Raw genomic sequence first — 15,081 nt, 5'->3', positions numbered from 1 at the left:
TTACAAGTTAAATACTTAACATTTTGGAGCCTAATATGCACCTTCCAAGCAAGCATGAGATACATATACTTTCCTAGTCGCAACGAGTACAATATGATCCTAATTTTTGTAAAGTGGAGATAGCTTGGTTGATTAGCTGAGAGGCAACTTGGTAAGTATAAGACTTTTACCACAATGAAATTTTGATAGATTTAAATAGCAGAGATAATGCCTGGGTAGGAGGTAGAGTTCTCAAATCTATGTTTTCATCTCATTTATATGCTTGAATACAGTCAAAGAAGTACAGACAAAATTGATCATTCATCATTTATTTCAGTCGATACTTTATTTAAATTGCACAAACTGGTTGCTGTGAATTGTTTAGAAAAATTCATGGGAGACGTGGAGTGGTCTGAACTACCAGTCTTCCTCAACTAATACCATCTCACATTTCCTATCCGATCCAAAACTGATTAACTAATGTTTACTAATGCTCTATTCTTTATGGAAGAAGGAAGTGGCAAGCACAGATTTCGTCCAAGGTACACAATATGAACTTTCAGTTTATCACGATTACATATACAACTTCTTGTTCTACTAAAAAGAGCTGATGATGTTTACAAAGTGCATCTAAGAAAATTTTCGACCAGAGCTGCCTGTGGAAGATGTAGACGGCGTATCCAATTCATTTTCATCGTCGTCGAGATCATCAAAGCCCCAAAACTCTTCCTCCTCATCTTCGTCTGGCACCTTCCATCTATCTTGTGAAATCTCTCCACCTACCAGCATCTCCAAAACCTGTAAATTGTCAACTTGAATTGGCATCAACGCCCATAGATTCAATGAACTACTCAAATGTTATTATAGGATAAACCATGCAGCTCTCAGAAAAGCCTTGTGTTCGGTATGACTCAATCATACGCCAAAATTCATGGTTTCAAATGCATAATTTGGAAAGAAGAGCATGCATCAGCATGCCATTTAACCTTTTGCAGCTTCCATTTTAATGCATATGAAAATTATTATCTTGTTTATTGACAAAATCTAGTGAAGGCTCAAGTATCTGTTGTCATAATTTGTTCATTGTCACGGAAGAATCAGGAAGACTTTGGAATATGATCTTCTAAAAAGACAATGTCTAGATGAAAGCAATGTATCACCAAAAGATCTTGGTGAAAACGACCTATATAGTCCAAATTAAAGACCAAGAATCATTACATACTGTAACTCGACAATAATATGTATAAAAGACAAGGTGAAATTCCTGCCATGAAAATCAAAAATGATAAAACTTTCTCTATGATTAATCTTTTATTTCTTGATGCCTCTAGCTCAAAATACTTTTTATTGATCAATCTTAGCACTTTTTCTTCAAGCTCTAACACTTGTTAGTTTTCGTATTTTTACTTCATAAAAACAGTGTATAACCTCAGTCATGGAAGGGCGCAATGTTGCTGTTGCTCTGATACAAAGAGAAGCTGGAAAACTGAGTCTTTTGAGCTGTCCTATGTCGTAATTATCCCCTAATCTCGGATCAACTAACATTTCTATCTTGCCTTCGTTAAGAAAAGGTCTTGCCTGCAAAGATATCACAAAAAGGATGCGAAGAGTGTAAAAAGTGTGAATATTTTCAAAATTAATCAGAACTATATATTTACCCAACTAAGCAAGCTTTTATGAAAGCCATCCACTGGTTTCCTCCCAGATATGAGCTCTAATAGAAAAACACCAAATGCAAAGACATCAGTCTTCTCATCCACAATCCCATGCATGAAGTACTCGGGTGCCAAGCACCTGTTGACATCATTAGCTGCATTACTTGCTGCTACTTAACAACATCAATGCCTAATTAAAAATTTCCAAGTAAAATGTTCTAATACTTCATTTATTTTTACTGATTTGTTGCTTTGTCAATCTTTTTGCATATAATTAACTCTTTCAGTTCTAACTAAGAGCTTGAGAGAAGAATAATACGTACCCAAATGTGCCTTCAATCGGCGTTACGGAACAGTGAGTGCAATCAGATGGCAGCCACTTTGCCAAACCAAAATCTGAAATCTGAGATTGAACAATGGAGAAGTTTCAGAATCAACCTCCAAATTATTTGCTTGATTTCATGAACTAAGCAGCAACAAGGACGTTTGTATGGCTGCTACCTTTGGTTCAAAATTTGCAGTGAGGAGTATATTAGCGGCCTTGATATCTCTGTGGATGATCCTCCTTGGGCATTCTTTGTGCAGGTAATGGAGCCCCCGGGCGGTGCCCAACGCCAAGGCGTGCCGCAACTTCCAAGCCATCACCGGCGAACTCTCATCTGTAGCGCCGGCATGGCAAAGAATCATTTTCATGCTCGACAAAATGATACTATGTGATACGTGATAGATTTACTACGACTTACAAAGTACGTCGTAGATTTAGCAATTGAAACTCGCCAGACTCACCATGGAGATTGGAGGAGACGGAGCCACGCGACGAGAACTCGAAAACCAAATGGAGGTCCCGGTCGATGCAGCAGCCTAGAAGAGCACAGACGTTGGGGTGGCAGGCGTGGCCGACGGTGCCGAGCTCTGTCAAAAAGTCCTTCTCTCGTTGCTCGTCGGTTGAAGCTCTTCTGAGCCTCTTCACGGCGATCTCCCGTCCGTCCTCCGTCGTTCCCCGGTACACCTCCGCGTGCCCTCCTCTGCCCACCAAATTCTCTGCAGAATTCGCAAGATTAGATTTTGACGAGCAGTTCTCATCTGGAAAGAACTCGGATAGCATGAAAGAGTAACCTTTACAGAATCCGTCCGTCGCTTTAAGGATTTCTTCGTAGGAGAAGCATCTCCAAGCTGGTTTGAAGGGTGATGAGGCGTCAAGCAAGGGATCCGTCGGCTTGCCCATCTCCGTGATTTCTCCTTCATTATTAGCTCTGCTCCTTCTCCTGATGGTAAGAGAGAAGAGTCGCTTGAGGCTTCGGCTGCTTCTGCAGGTATCCCTCATTCTTCTCGTCAGCACTGTTTCAAAGATCAAACAAAGAAGAATAAAATGCGCAATCAAGCGTTAAACAGAGGGGAGAATTATTATCATTAGGAAAAAACAATTAACCATAGTTTTGTCTCAAATTATCTCAAGTGAGAAGTCTACATTTAGCTTACCAAATATCCACTCGAGTGCTAGTTTTTTTTTTCTTCGCATACAAAAATATCACATGAACCTCTGGTAGTTAAATTATTTATCTCAATAAAGTAAAACGTCTATGCCTTTGACTTTTGCACTCGACAAGTTTATCCATCCACGAAGCTATTCAATAAGGAAAAGTAAACAATTGGAAGGCATATATTTGTCAAAGAAGTAGCTTGTTTTAGGTGTTTTAGAGCACATTTAAATAGAATGAACAGAAATCCTAAGAGATGGCTCGAGTTCATCTCGATCGTGTGGAAAGATGATTTATTAAGTCATTAAATTAAGAGAATTTAAAGTCATCACCGTGGACAAGTGTCGTATAGTTGAAATGAAATAGCTAGAACGTCGCCATCCTGGAAACAACAGCCATATATAGCAATTAAAAACAAATGGAGACGACAGATTAGCTTTTGTCAGTCTTGAACCAGCACTTTAACACTTGTTGTTTTAAAGTAGATGAACCATTGACCTTTGCATATAGCGTTCCATTAAAAATATATATCACGTTAAAAATGCTGTGCTCGTGATTGATGATTACTTGCCGTCCACCGACTGGAATGGCAGCGTAATTGAACACAATATTAGTCTCCTAGCCCTTGCGAAGTCATACACCAACTTGACTGTAGAAAGATCACAAACATGAATTTCCAATAGAAACAGGACAAAAACTTTTATATTTGAAACAAGCCATCTTATTCGAGATATAACGTGAGAATTAAAATAGAGATATAAGAAAGCAAATACTAAGGAGAAAAACAAGGAACCGAAAACATGAATTGCTTTCAGACAATGAAAACCACCCCAGCTGCCGGCTACCATATTCTTGGAATTGAAATTGCATTTGGTATAGGAATTAGTCCACGAATAAGGTTCATCTACAATAGAGTAGGAATGAAATAAGTTAAAGAGGGGAGGTGTTTTCCAAAGCTAAGGTAAAGAGTAGCTCTGTGCGACTCTTGAGTAGAGGGGGGGAAAACACACAAAACACTGTGAAACAAAACTAAACCCATTTAGTAGCTACTTGGTTTGATAGGTGGTTCTTCCAAATTCCTGAACCATAAACAAATTTTCAATGAAGAATCAAAATGACAATTTGCACTTCAAAGAATCAAGCTCCAAGGCTGTCGAAAGATACGCTCAGCAACTCTTAATGCCACAGCTTCATACAGAAGCCGCTAGGCACCTGTGGTGGTTTCTTACTGCAGCTGATTGTTTCGGAGAAAGTATCCACCAACTGCCCTGCAAGGCTAGCTGGGTCGTCGATCAGAGTATCAACGTAAACAGTGACTATCCTTCTCTCCTGAGGAGTAGCTCGTAAGCTGAACCAAGTAAGAAACTTCACCCTAAAGTTGGTCTCAATGTGACCTTCACATTCCAGCCACCTGATCACTTTCACACAGTACTCGTAGGATCCTTCTAGTGTTCCATCCTTCGTACATATTGCAACAAATTTTTCCCTACCTCTTTTCTTGGAAGAACTTGCTGGAACTGTCTCCGGAATAGTTGGACCATTCTTGAGTGAAGTATTGCTCGGTTTCAATTTGCTACCTCTCCCAGAAACTTCCTTGCTGTTTTCCAGCCGCATGGGAGTAACAGGTAGAGTTTGATCTGGTTTCCCAAATGGGACAATAGCCATCTCGTTTGCATTTGGCACATTAGATATGTTATCTGATTTAGGGAGGTCAGATACCTGGATATTCTCCACTGACATAATGGAGTCCCTATGGGACTCAGTTTGAACTGTTGAGTTCATCTCATCGTCTACAGCAGAGTCAGAGTAACCAGGTGTTTCCTCAGGTTCAACACCTTTTGCTCGTCTAGCAATGCTGTTGAATTCAGTGTTTTGATTGACTGCAGCTGGGCCAACATGGACTGAGAATTTCTCTGAGCCATGCATATCAGGCTTCTCAAAATACTGAAAACAACTTTCTGGTGACTTGTTGAGGTCGGTAAATGTGGTACCATTGTTATGGGATTCATCTCCCTCTGACGGGTTAGATATGCCACTGCTGTTTGTTTTTGGACTACGACAATGTGATTTCGGCGCATTTATCTCTGGAGTAAAGCCACTGGGATCATCTGTTGAGACGACATCAGTTGTTACTCCGACCTCCCACATGCCCAGCTCACACAGGTTGCTGAAGGCTACTATCTTAAACATGTAGTCTGTACCTGGAGTCAATTCAGTTACTGAAAGACTCTTCATTGGCTCAAGTACAGTCAAGATCGGTTCTTTAGGGTAGTCCTTCATCTCAGCTTTCCGGTGCCATAAGGTGCAACCAGCCATCTCTTGGGATAATCTCGAGCTATCTTCAAACTTCAATGTCAAAGTAACTGAAGTTGGGGATACGACTTCAATCTTGATGAAGCCAGAGGATGTCAAACTTGCTTCTGCTGAGACAACAACAAAGAACTAGATCATCACATTGCTTCACGAACCAAATTGGTATCTAATGTTTAGAAAATTTTAAGGGTAATGAAAATTCGTAGAGAATCTTACGTTGAACTTGAGAATAATTACGAAAGGTGGTGGTGGAGTACAAAGAATCTAGTGACTTGATAGCCAAAGTACACATTCTCTGAACTTCAGCGCCAACAGAGAGTCTATTGACAATTCCTCGTGCCATGCTATGTAAATCATTTATAGGCCCAACTTCAGTCTCCAGTTTCTTCATTGCTGAATCAACTATCTCAAGCAAACTCTGATATTTCTTGGTTGAGCGAAGAATCCTATGAGAGAGAGAAATCCGGTAACACAATACATCCACTCGTCGTGCATCTTTAGCAATCATGAGCTGCTTTTTCCAGCTCCTGAAAAAACAGGACAAGGTTTAAAGATAAACTATGTTTCTACCAACTAAACTTGGTAAGCATGTGCTCATCAAAAATCAACATTGTGATAGCAAGTTCATCCAAAGGATCAACGGAAAAATTAATGTTTAGAGAAACAGAGTACTTGTTTCAAAACTCAAATCAAATAAATCGTGCGAGTTCATGACTTTATTAATCTATTGACAACTAACTTGAAGGGTTTAGACGTCAGTGGACATTAACAACCCTTGAAAGCCCAAAATTACATGTGGGTTCTCCCAATCACAGTTGCAAGTACGAAGTACTTTTACTCTCCAATCACACAAAATTCCCTTTTAGACTAACAGACTACCGGCAATACACAAAATTCCAAAAGGTCTTATCATACACAGTAGCTTCTTGTTGAATAATAGATCCGATACATCTTAAACTCTAACTAGAATTCCATGTGTATACCCATCCTTCTCAACTATTTTGTTGTGATGCACTTATGATCACCTTTCAGAAAGTTTGCCTATGCAAAAATTCAACAACTACATCACCAAAAACAGAATGTTTTTATAGTAAAATGAAGTCAGCGGCAGCTAGCACATACGCTGATACAGCGGATTGGTTGCAGAAGCAAGGAAGTTGAAAACAGGTGCTCGATCAATGCCAAACAATTGTTAGATATATATTTGTCTTTATGTTTACTCTTTGTCCCTTTCTATCCATGTATGTAGAATAAGCTCTAGTAAAACAGATAATTATATATCAGAACACCAATAATAAGAGTGGCAACTTGAGCTAGGCAAAGAAAAATATGTAGCTAGGCCCAAATGCGTCCAGACAACTTTTAAATTGTTTGGAGAACTGATGTCTCTGTCTACTGTCAACCGATCCATGACTGAAAGTCTTAACCCCGTGATTCGCTTCTAACATGTCCATTTCACTTTGACCAGTCTAACCCTCAACCGATCCAAGTTTTTTTATTGGGGGGTTCCACTAATTGTCCTGTCATTTTGAATTTCTAAACTTGACACTTGTCTTAACTTATGAACTTGATATAAGGCTCCAAAATTTCCTCAAATCTCAATCAACCTAACTAACAATGCTTGACTTGTTCAATCTTCTCATTACAAGCCCTGCAACAAATCAACATAAAATACTACAGTAATACAACAAGAAAACAGGCATATAAAAGTAGTCCATATTCAGAATAGTTAACTTCCATCTTTTGAACCACTCAATTCTTCATCAATTCATGAATCTTGTCTTATGATGTCTTCAAAATTGATACTTGAAAGGTGTTGAAGATTGAAGAGTAAATGATGTAAGAAAAAGGAAACCAAGCGATATCATATAGAAATGCACAAGACAAATAAAATTCCAATGTCAAATATATTGGTTATATAATCACAGAAATGTTGCAACAAGCACTAAAATATGTCAAATTATGAATCTACTGTGACGTTAGTTCATAGTATGTGGAAGAAATTACCCAAGTAAGTCGTTCACTTTTCCACAATGCGTGCAGTAGTAGCTCCCATCCAAACTTGGGTACTTCTCACAATTCATAATACCAGCTCTTTCATTCTTCAGCGCACACTCAAGATGGCATGACAGTTGACATGAATTACCTTGAGAAAGAGTTTCTGAACTACAGACTAACCAAAGACTAGGGTCCTTATTGTCATCATACTTATGGCAGATACAACAGGAGCAACGCTTACAAAATGCATCCTCAAGATTCATTGTAGCTCTGCATACTAGATTCTGACAGGATCTTGTGTTAGCGATAGCTTCATTCCCTGCATTTACAACAACAGGTAGACGCAAAGGGTGATCATTCTTTCTGTGTCTTTTTGGCAGGGGTTGAGGGTTAGGGGGAGCTGGGTCCGTAGTTGATTTGATGGGTTCTCCAGCTTTTTTCTCTGAAACAATTTTAAAAAGGTACTCTATCATCTTCTGTTTTGTTAAGCCTGTGTACTTCCTCTCTTTTCCTATTTCTGCACAAAGTATCTCTAGTAGATCCCTCCTGCTCCAAGTTTGTAGCTTCTCAGGAGCACTGTCTGGCCACTTGGACAATTCATGGACAAGCTCTCTCTTCCCTTCTATACTCAACTTGCGGCATTTAGATGGGTCGAGTACAAATCCTGAAGGGGCAAACATGAGCGTAAAAGCACAAACTAAATTGAACTAGCTGTGTCATGCATAAATTCTCAAACTAAATTATGAGATTTTTCAGTCTCTAGACAACATCCAGGCTCGGATGAAAACGAATCCGGTCGGGCTACAAGAACTAAGAATTTGGTTCCTTTGACTATCTCGAAACTAGATTTTTTTTTGTTTTTTATCTAGAAGAAAAGGCATCGCTAAATCAACGAGGCAATTTCTGACAATGTCCAAAAACTTGGTTTCAAGACCAACAGAGGAGAATATCAAAGCAAATCGAAAGAAACCCTCAACAATCAATCTTATCTATGCCATATAGAAGGGAAAAAAAAACTTACGAAAACTACGAGAGGAAACAGAATCCAAATTAACGAACTTAGCATCGAAGATTGGAAGACAGATCAAGAAATCCTTTCAAAAGCCCAATCTTATCGAACGAAATAAACCTAAGCATTGAGAGGGAACAGGAAAAGGAGCCTACCGGAGAAGGGCGGATCCATGACTTCTAGATCTCAGCTCCTCCTCGTCCTCCCCGTTGGCATGAATCTGTCCCTTTCGCCACTCCTGCGACGAGCATGCCCGCCCCAACCGAAAGCGCGACAAGGGCTACCCCGTTCATCAAAGAAAAGATATAAAAAGGTAAAAGGTATCATCAATTTTCGCAGACCGCATCAAATCCTACGCACAAATATTAAAAGAGAAGCAGGTACGATTACCCAGTAAGGAATACACGCCTTGCAGGGTCAATCGTCGTCTGGCGTCTGCTCCTCTCGCCTCCAAGCTCCAATCTTTACGTCACCACGAAAGCGAGGCGCGAGAGGAGCCGCCAAGCCGATGGATGCGCGCCGCGAGCGCTACGGCATTAACTCGAGGGCAGGTGCAGTCCCAAGGGCCAATTAAATTGGATCGAGCGAGTCGCAAGCAAAATTAATGTGACGGGAGGGCGAGGATCGGGTCAGAGCAGGGCAAAAGCGCAAGGGCCATCGTTCTCGTGCCCTCGCATGCCTTTCCGCTTGATGTGACCCGAGTGTTTCTACGTCGGATTGGAGAGAGAATGGAAAGAAAAAAAAAAACCGAAAGCAAAGAAAAGTGAACGAGAGGAAGACGAAGATGGATGAGTGTTACTGTTTTAAAAGATCTCGCCCAGGATCTTAATTCGATCTGTATCTTATCCTTCACCATCCACTTCTTCACAAAATCTATCGCAAGATCTCATCTCATCCAATAACAGTCCATGCAGTAACATCACCAAAAATTAAGAATCGGTACACCTTTAAAGACTGCATCTCCCTCTACGTACGCTTGCCACGCGCGTAATCTAAGGAATGGAAGATGCCAGAAATAGAAAAAAAAATCTTATATCTGCATAAAGGAAAAGAACCTTTTAAAACAAAATTGCGCTGATATCTCCGATCCTATGCCCTAATTAATTTCTCAATATTCCAACAAAAATATTGCGCTAGACACTTTCACTCAAACTGTCCGATGACTCGCACCCTGCCTTTTACGATCAAAATCAGTTTAGTCCGCTGTCTCATGCATCACGTAGGTGTTACGTACAGGTAGTAGACTTCACATGCAGGCATGATGTTGCGTTACTTGCATCACTCCGAGTTCGAGAGAGCAATAGGCATAGATTTCTTTTCTCATTATCTCAATCAAAAATAGAATAAATGGTAACTTAATTATTACTTTTTTTCTTTTGTTTTGTTTTGGTGCTCGAGTATTATTAGACCAAGAAAAGTCAAGAACGTGACTCATCTTTTTGGATGTGAGTTGAGAGGATAAGATTCTCGTATGCCTGTAGGAAAATAGAAACAAAAGGGTGACAGACTGACAGCTATATATACCGGTGCATTATTGTTCCTCCTTTATTATTTGCATTTAATTAATTAATTTTAAACTTATCTCTAAAACAAGAGTATATAGCTTTCGATGACTTCGTAAAATCTTATGAACAAATTAAAAGGCTGTGAAAAAAACAAGAGCCTAGTGCGATAATTGTACACATGCAATAAACCAATCAAATCTAGAGCCTAGCTCGCGGTCAATTGTTGCTGTATTTTATTGGTGTGCAGAACGATATTATATTTATCGTTTAGAAGTACGTATTTATTAATTATCCAATAGCAACGTTTTTTATTTTTTGTTTTTTTAATAAAGGAAAAAGTCATATAGAAAAGTGACATGAGAGAAACTTTAAGAAGGGGCCGGCAGCTAAATTGGCGTCCAACTGAATCATTCATTCGTCAAAAAAAAAAGTTTGGTGGGACTTTGAATTATTGTTGATATATGGTTTTGACCAAGACCTACTTTGAATTAGTGCTTGTGCACCCACATACAACAAAAGGCTAATTTGTTTCTTCTCCCAATTAGTTAATTTTGTGTTGTCGCCATCATTATCCTGCTAATTATTTTACAAAAAAACCATGAATTATAATATCTCGTAGCTGTGATGTAAATGTCTTTTTTACCTAGTAATTGTCGTTTGTCCAATGCTAATTGAATTGTAATTAATTTTTTTTACGAATATATAAAGATTGAATAATAATGGAAGGGATTAAATTAGTCGTTAACATAGGATTACAATTTGAAGAAGTCATATTATATTATTTTTTCGAGTTGGCTTTGTAATTTTATCATTATCGATTTAAATATGAAATTTAACTGCTCTTATTTTAAATATTATATTAACTTTATTGCGAATAAGTCAGTTTTTTGATCCGGCGCTTTTGACAGGCCTAGCCCAAGACCAGCCCAATTAGAGCCATCGAGCTACATAGTGGGCTTGTCCCGTATGCACTTCGAAGCTCCGCCTTTCGCCGCCGCCTCTTCGGCCTCTCCACAACCCCCGGCGAGTGCATTCCATCCAGACGCCATTCTAATGGACTCCGTTAGGATTGTGGCGACGAAGAGTCTGTCTTGAATTGGGCGGAGGAGATGGGCCTTTGTTACGCTCTGCATCTTTCACGAGCCCAAAGGTTTGGTGTTTCTATCATACTGTGTTATCTTGATGTTAATTTTGTGGTCGTTCTTGAGATGAAGGTGACAATTGTATCTAAGACTTGGAAAACGCCAGTGTTAACGTTTTTTACCCACTAATTTACTGTGTCAAGGAATGTTATCTAATTATGGTAGCCAATAAGATGATATGGAGTGGGAGATTGAGAATTGAACTGTAGTTGCAAATGCCAACAAGATGATATGGATGACCAATTGGTGGTACGAGAGTATGCTAGTTATGTTGAATATGGATCTAGATGGATTTTCAAATAGTAGAAAAATTGTCTTTGGTATTTAACCTCGGTGATAGTTTGGTTGAGGGTATGTGGACTGAAGATGCTTATTTGCATAGAAAATTATGAAGTTATAAACTAAATTATAATAAATTGGTCGACAAAATCCTATGTGATGCAGACAGAAATTCATCAGGAAATTAAGGTCCTCTCTTTCTCAAGGAGTTTGGGAATCCTCTGCTAAATGGTAACTCAGGCCTGATGGAGTCAAAATAGGACAAGGTATTAAAACACTTGTGGAGGTATAGTGACTAGCCATAACAAACTTCTGTGCAGTACATCCACAAGATTGGTTCACATATTCTTCGTTATAATGTTCAAGTGTTTATATTGTGAAAATAAAAAATATTTGTGAGCTCGTAGCAATGAGAATAGCTGAACTGTGTACACTTAGAAATTCTTGATAAAGTGACTCATTGAGGAATAGCACTATATATTTGAGATGCTGTGATTAGTAGTCAAGATTTTTGGTAGTGTTTAAAAATGTAAGTAGATTGTTTCAAGTGGTAAATCAGCTTCGCAGTTGGAATGGTGAAATATGTTTAGATTTTAGAATTCGGTAGAAGAATTAATTGAACATTTCAAATTAAAGAAGGCGTAACCTTTGTGCGCTTAAAAGGAGGAGACAACAAAGATTATTCATACTCGTCATAGATTTGCTCTTCTGTATCAGGTCACGTGTATGTTTACGGCCTTTTCTTACTTTAGGATTTTAATCATGTATTTAGAATTAATTGCCTTGTTTTGAGGATAAAAGGAGGGATAAAGGTGGGATTTAATTCCAGGACCTCAATCAACACCATCGAGGGCCTTACTGATCGAGTTAACAACCATCTTCAAATTAATTATCTACCAATGGAAAATAAATAAATTTGAGCAGTAATGCTTATGTCTGACGAAGAGAATTTCCTTTATTAAAGTATTTATGGTCTTTTTAAAAGTTTTTTTTATTAAAAAGGTTTGCAGGAGTGAGATGTTGCTTATTAAGTACTTTTTTTAAGTTGCTAAAAATAATGCTTAACATATCTTTCTTAACAAAGAAAGATTACATGTCATCCTCGACACCCAGATATTTCAATAATCTGGACCTGCATAAATTTAATTCAGATCAGTTGTGCTTGCATATTTATTATAGGTAATAAAAAACAATGATGATATAGTTGGTGTTATATGCCACGTTATCTCTGCCTCTAGGTTATACATTTACTGTGCAATGAGAAATTATTGGTAAAATCTGGATTATGAATAATCTCAGAAAAAAAATGCCAACAAATTTTCATTATGTTCCTATGGTATTCACTAAGCCTAATATTTTACTTTCTTCTCTGTCATGGCTCTTTTCTGATCAGGACCAGAAGACAAGGGATTAACAATGCTACCATCAATCATGATTAGTAAATTATCTCTTCTTTTAGAGGTAGAATCAACAGCGTTACTTGACTTTTCTCTCTTAAACATGTTTTAGGAGTACTAAAACTGTAATTAGAACTTTCTTCATTCTCCTTTTATCAAGATACTATTTAGTGACTGTTCACTGAAGAGCTCTGCCTTTCTTGTTGTCATTTGACATATCTGTTTCCACTGTTGACACACCAATCTTTGTTGTTTTCTGTCGTACTTGCTGATGCTGCTGGATTCTTGATAGTGAGTGCATTTTATGGGCAACAAATTTACCCATAGGTTTGTCTGGTTCCTACCTGTGCATTTCTAGCTTCTTCCTCCAACAGGACTGCTAGTGCTAGGTGAGCACTTCCTTTCTTTCAGAGCAATACTACTCTACTCTCAATGTGCATTGGCAGATTGGACAATAGAGTTGGCACGAAGATGATGGGAAGCATATGTGCACATGAGATTAGTTGTCACCATGATGGGTGACCTATCTTGTCTTTTGTTCTTCTCATGTCTTGGGGTTAGTGATCTGATCCTTTTATTTTTTTCGACTAATGCCAAAAGGCACTTGGTTCCATTTACAAAACTATATATCTGCTTTCTGCCTATATTTTGCGGGCGGAATTCCCGTTGCATATTATTGTGGACAGTATGAGCATCATTACAACTGACTAATACCACAAGGCTCTAGATATATGATTCCTTTTGTAAAATATTGCTACTGAACGAGCTTATATGGTGTTTGGCATCAAATATCAACTCTTTACCTTCTCAATTTGCAAATTGTTTAGTTTCAGAATCTAGAAGAATACTTTGTACCATTACTCGCAATTAATCTCATGTATTAGCGTCATCGAGCAAATTTCTGGACAAATTGCTTGGACCTGCTAAAGTTAACCCATTTTAAGCAGGTGTGTCATCCGATAATTCAATGTGGTCTCGGATTACTATGATGGAAGTAGGTTTTCGTCTAAATTAAACATATTTGACACATGCATCCTGAATTTCTTGAGCAATTTACATACTTGTTTACTTATAATTGTGTAAGTTGAGTGTTGCGGTTAGTCTTTGTACATCTCAAATGACACACTATTCACTCTGTAGAGGTGGTCCTTTTACCAGGCGTAGAGTGCGTACCTACTCTTTTAGAAGCTAGTTGATTTGTGCAGGTGGTCTTTGGCTGTATGCAACAGTGAAGGATTATAGGACGGAGAAGAATCACATATCGCATTATGAATCCTCAAGAGGAAAGAATATATGCCTTCGATCTCAGAAACTATGGACCCACATGTGAGTTGTTCTAGCCCTTCAGCCTCTTTGTAGTTTACTGCCTTCAGCTCACAGACCTTTTCAATCTTGCTCAGTAGATTCGATTCTTTTTTATAAAGTAAGATTACAATATAAGCTTGGAGTACGTGCATGCTGCGAAAAAGTGCAACGTAAACCAGAAGCAGACAGAGTAGGTTTGTTTAATGCATCCTATGAACCATTTGGAATATAATAAACTCGTTGTGAGAAAAATGAATTCATGATTGAGTGGATTGGAAGAGTATATAATTATATTAAAAAGATTAGGGAATAGGGGTAGTGTCAATCATCAAGATGGCCTAGGCCATAGCATCTATACTTTTTTAAATCTTGCTTCTCAAAGCGCCACGGATATCAGGAAATGTGTCAGGGGGGCAACTTCTGAGTTCAAATTTTTCCTTGTTCAAGTTCTTCAAGATTTTCATGGGTAATTATATTTTTTTCATGTTCCACGACAACCCACAGCAACTGGAGTCTATTACTTGAGATTCCATGCCTCTGCGCCATTATTAAGGTGGGATACACGAAGTATGTGGTTCCTTGTGAACAGAGGCTTACTTGCCTTGTTTGCTTACCCTTGCATTGGTCTGTTATGCATGGGGACATGATGAGCAGAGGGGGGTCAGATTGAGAGAGGACCTGCAGCTGGTAATGGTATCTTGCTGCTCTTCCGAGTAGAAGCTGGCATTGGATGAAGTGAGAGAGATACGAGTATATGAGATGATCATGATATCAGACTGTCTGACTGATGTGAAAGGCTATCTACTCCACACTTCTAACAGCTAAGATATAGTTTTTTCAGAATGTATATTGAAACTTGAGTTCGATATTTCTCGTGACACCTACGAGCGATTGCCATATCTTGCTTGGAAAATTGGATAATATAAGAAAATTCGATCTTGAGAAACAAATAAACCTGCAGAGCAAAACAAAAACCTGGAACTTTGGCTGAACATTTATGTCTGAATCTCTGCAGGATGAT

General features: G+C 38.6%; 2 protein-coding genes across 3 annotated transcripts; both read right to left on the bottom strand.

Moving 5' to 3' along the window:
- Positions 1-609: 609 nt before the first annotated feature.
- LOC141839538 (putative receptor-like serine/threonine-protein kinase At5g57670) lies at positions 610-2,977 on the bottom strand. Its single transcript, XM_074727313.1, has 7 exons — positions 2,751-2,977; positions 2,421-2,675; positions 2,136-2,293; positions 1,958-2,037; positions 1,638-1,773; positions 1,408-1,557; positions 610-777 (listed from the first exon to the last, which is right to left on the bottom strand). The coding sequence occupies exons 1-7, from the start codon at positions 2,956-2,958 to the stop codon at positions 610-612; spliced, it is 1,155 nt and encodes a 384-aa protein (XP_074583414.1). The 5' UTR covers positions 2,959-2,977.
- Positions 2,978-4,131: 1,154 nt separating this feature from the next.
- LOC141848630 (VIN3-like protein 2) lies at positions 4,132-8,872 on the bottom strand. Of its 2 annotated transcripts, XM_074736680.1 has the most exons (5): positions 8,823-8,872; positions 8,588-8,712; positions 7,433-8,087; positions 5,642-5,952; positions 4,132-5,535 (listed from the first exon to the last, which is right to left on the bottom strand). In XM_074736680.1, the coding sequence occupies exons 2-5, from the start codon at positions 8,604-8,606 to the stop codon at positions 4,289-4,291; spliced, it is 2,232 nt and encodes a 743-aa protein (XP_074592781.1). In that variant the 5' UTR covers positions 8,607-8,712; positions 8,823-8,872; the 3' UTR covers positions 4,132-4,288. The 2 variants fall into 2 exon arrangements, with proteins under 2 accessions (XP_074592781.1, XP_074592789.1); XM_074736688.1 differs by having other exon boundaries at positions 4,132-5,532; positions 8,588-8,856.
- Positions 8,873-15,081: the final 6,209 nt, after the last annotated feature.

Source organism: Curcuma longa, chromosome 1 (genome assembly GCF_044706935.1).
Source record: "Curcuma longa cultivar G26 ecotype Majalengka, Jawa Barat chromosome 1, ITB_CL_G26_1.1, whole genome shotgun sequence".
NCBI classification, from domain to species: Eukaryota; Viridiplantae; Streptophyta; class Magnoliopsida; order Zingiberales; family Zingiberaceae; genus Curcuma; species Curcuma longa.
This window is presented reverse-complemented; position numbering and strand designations above follow the sequence as displayed.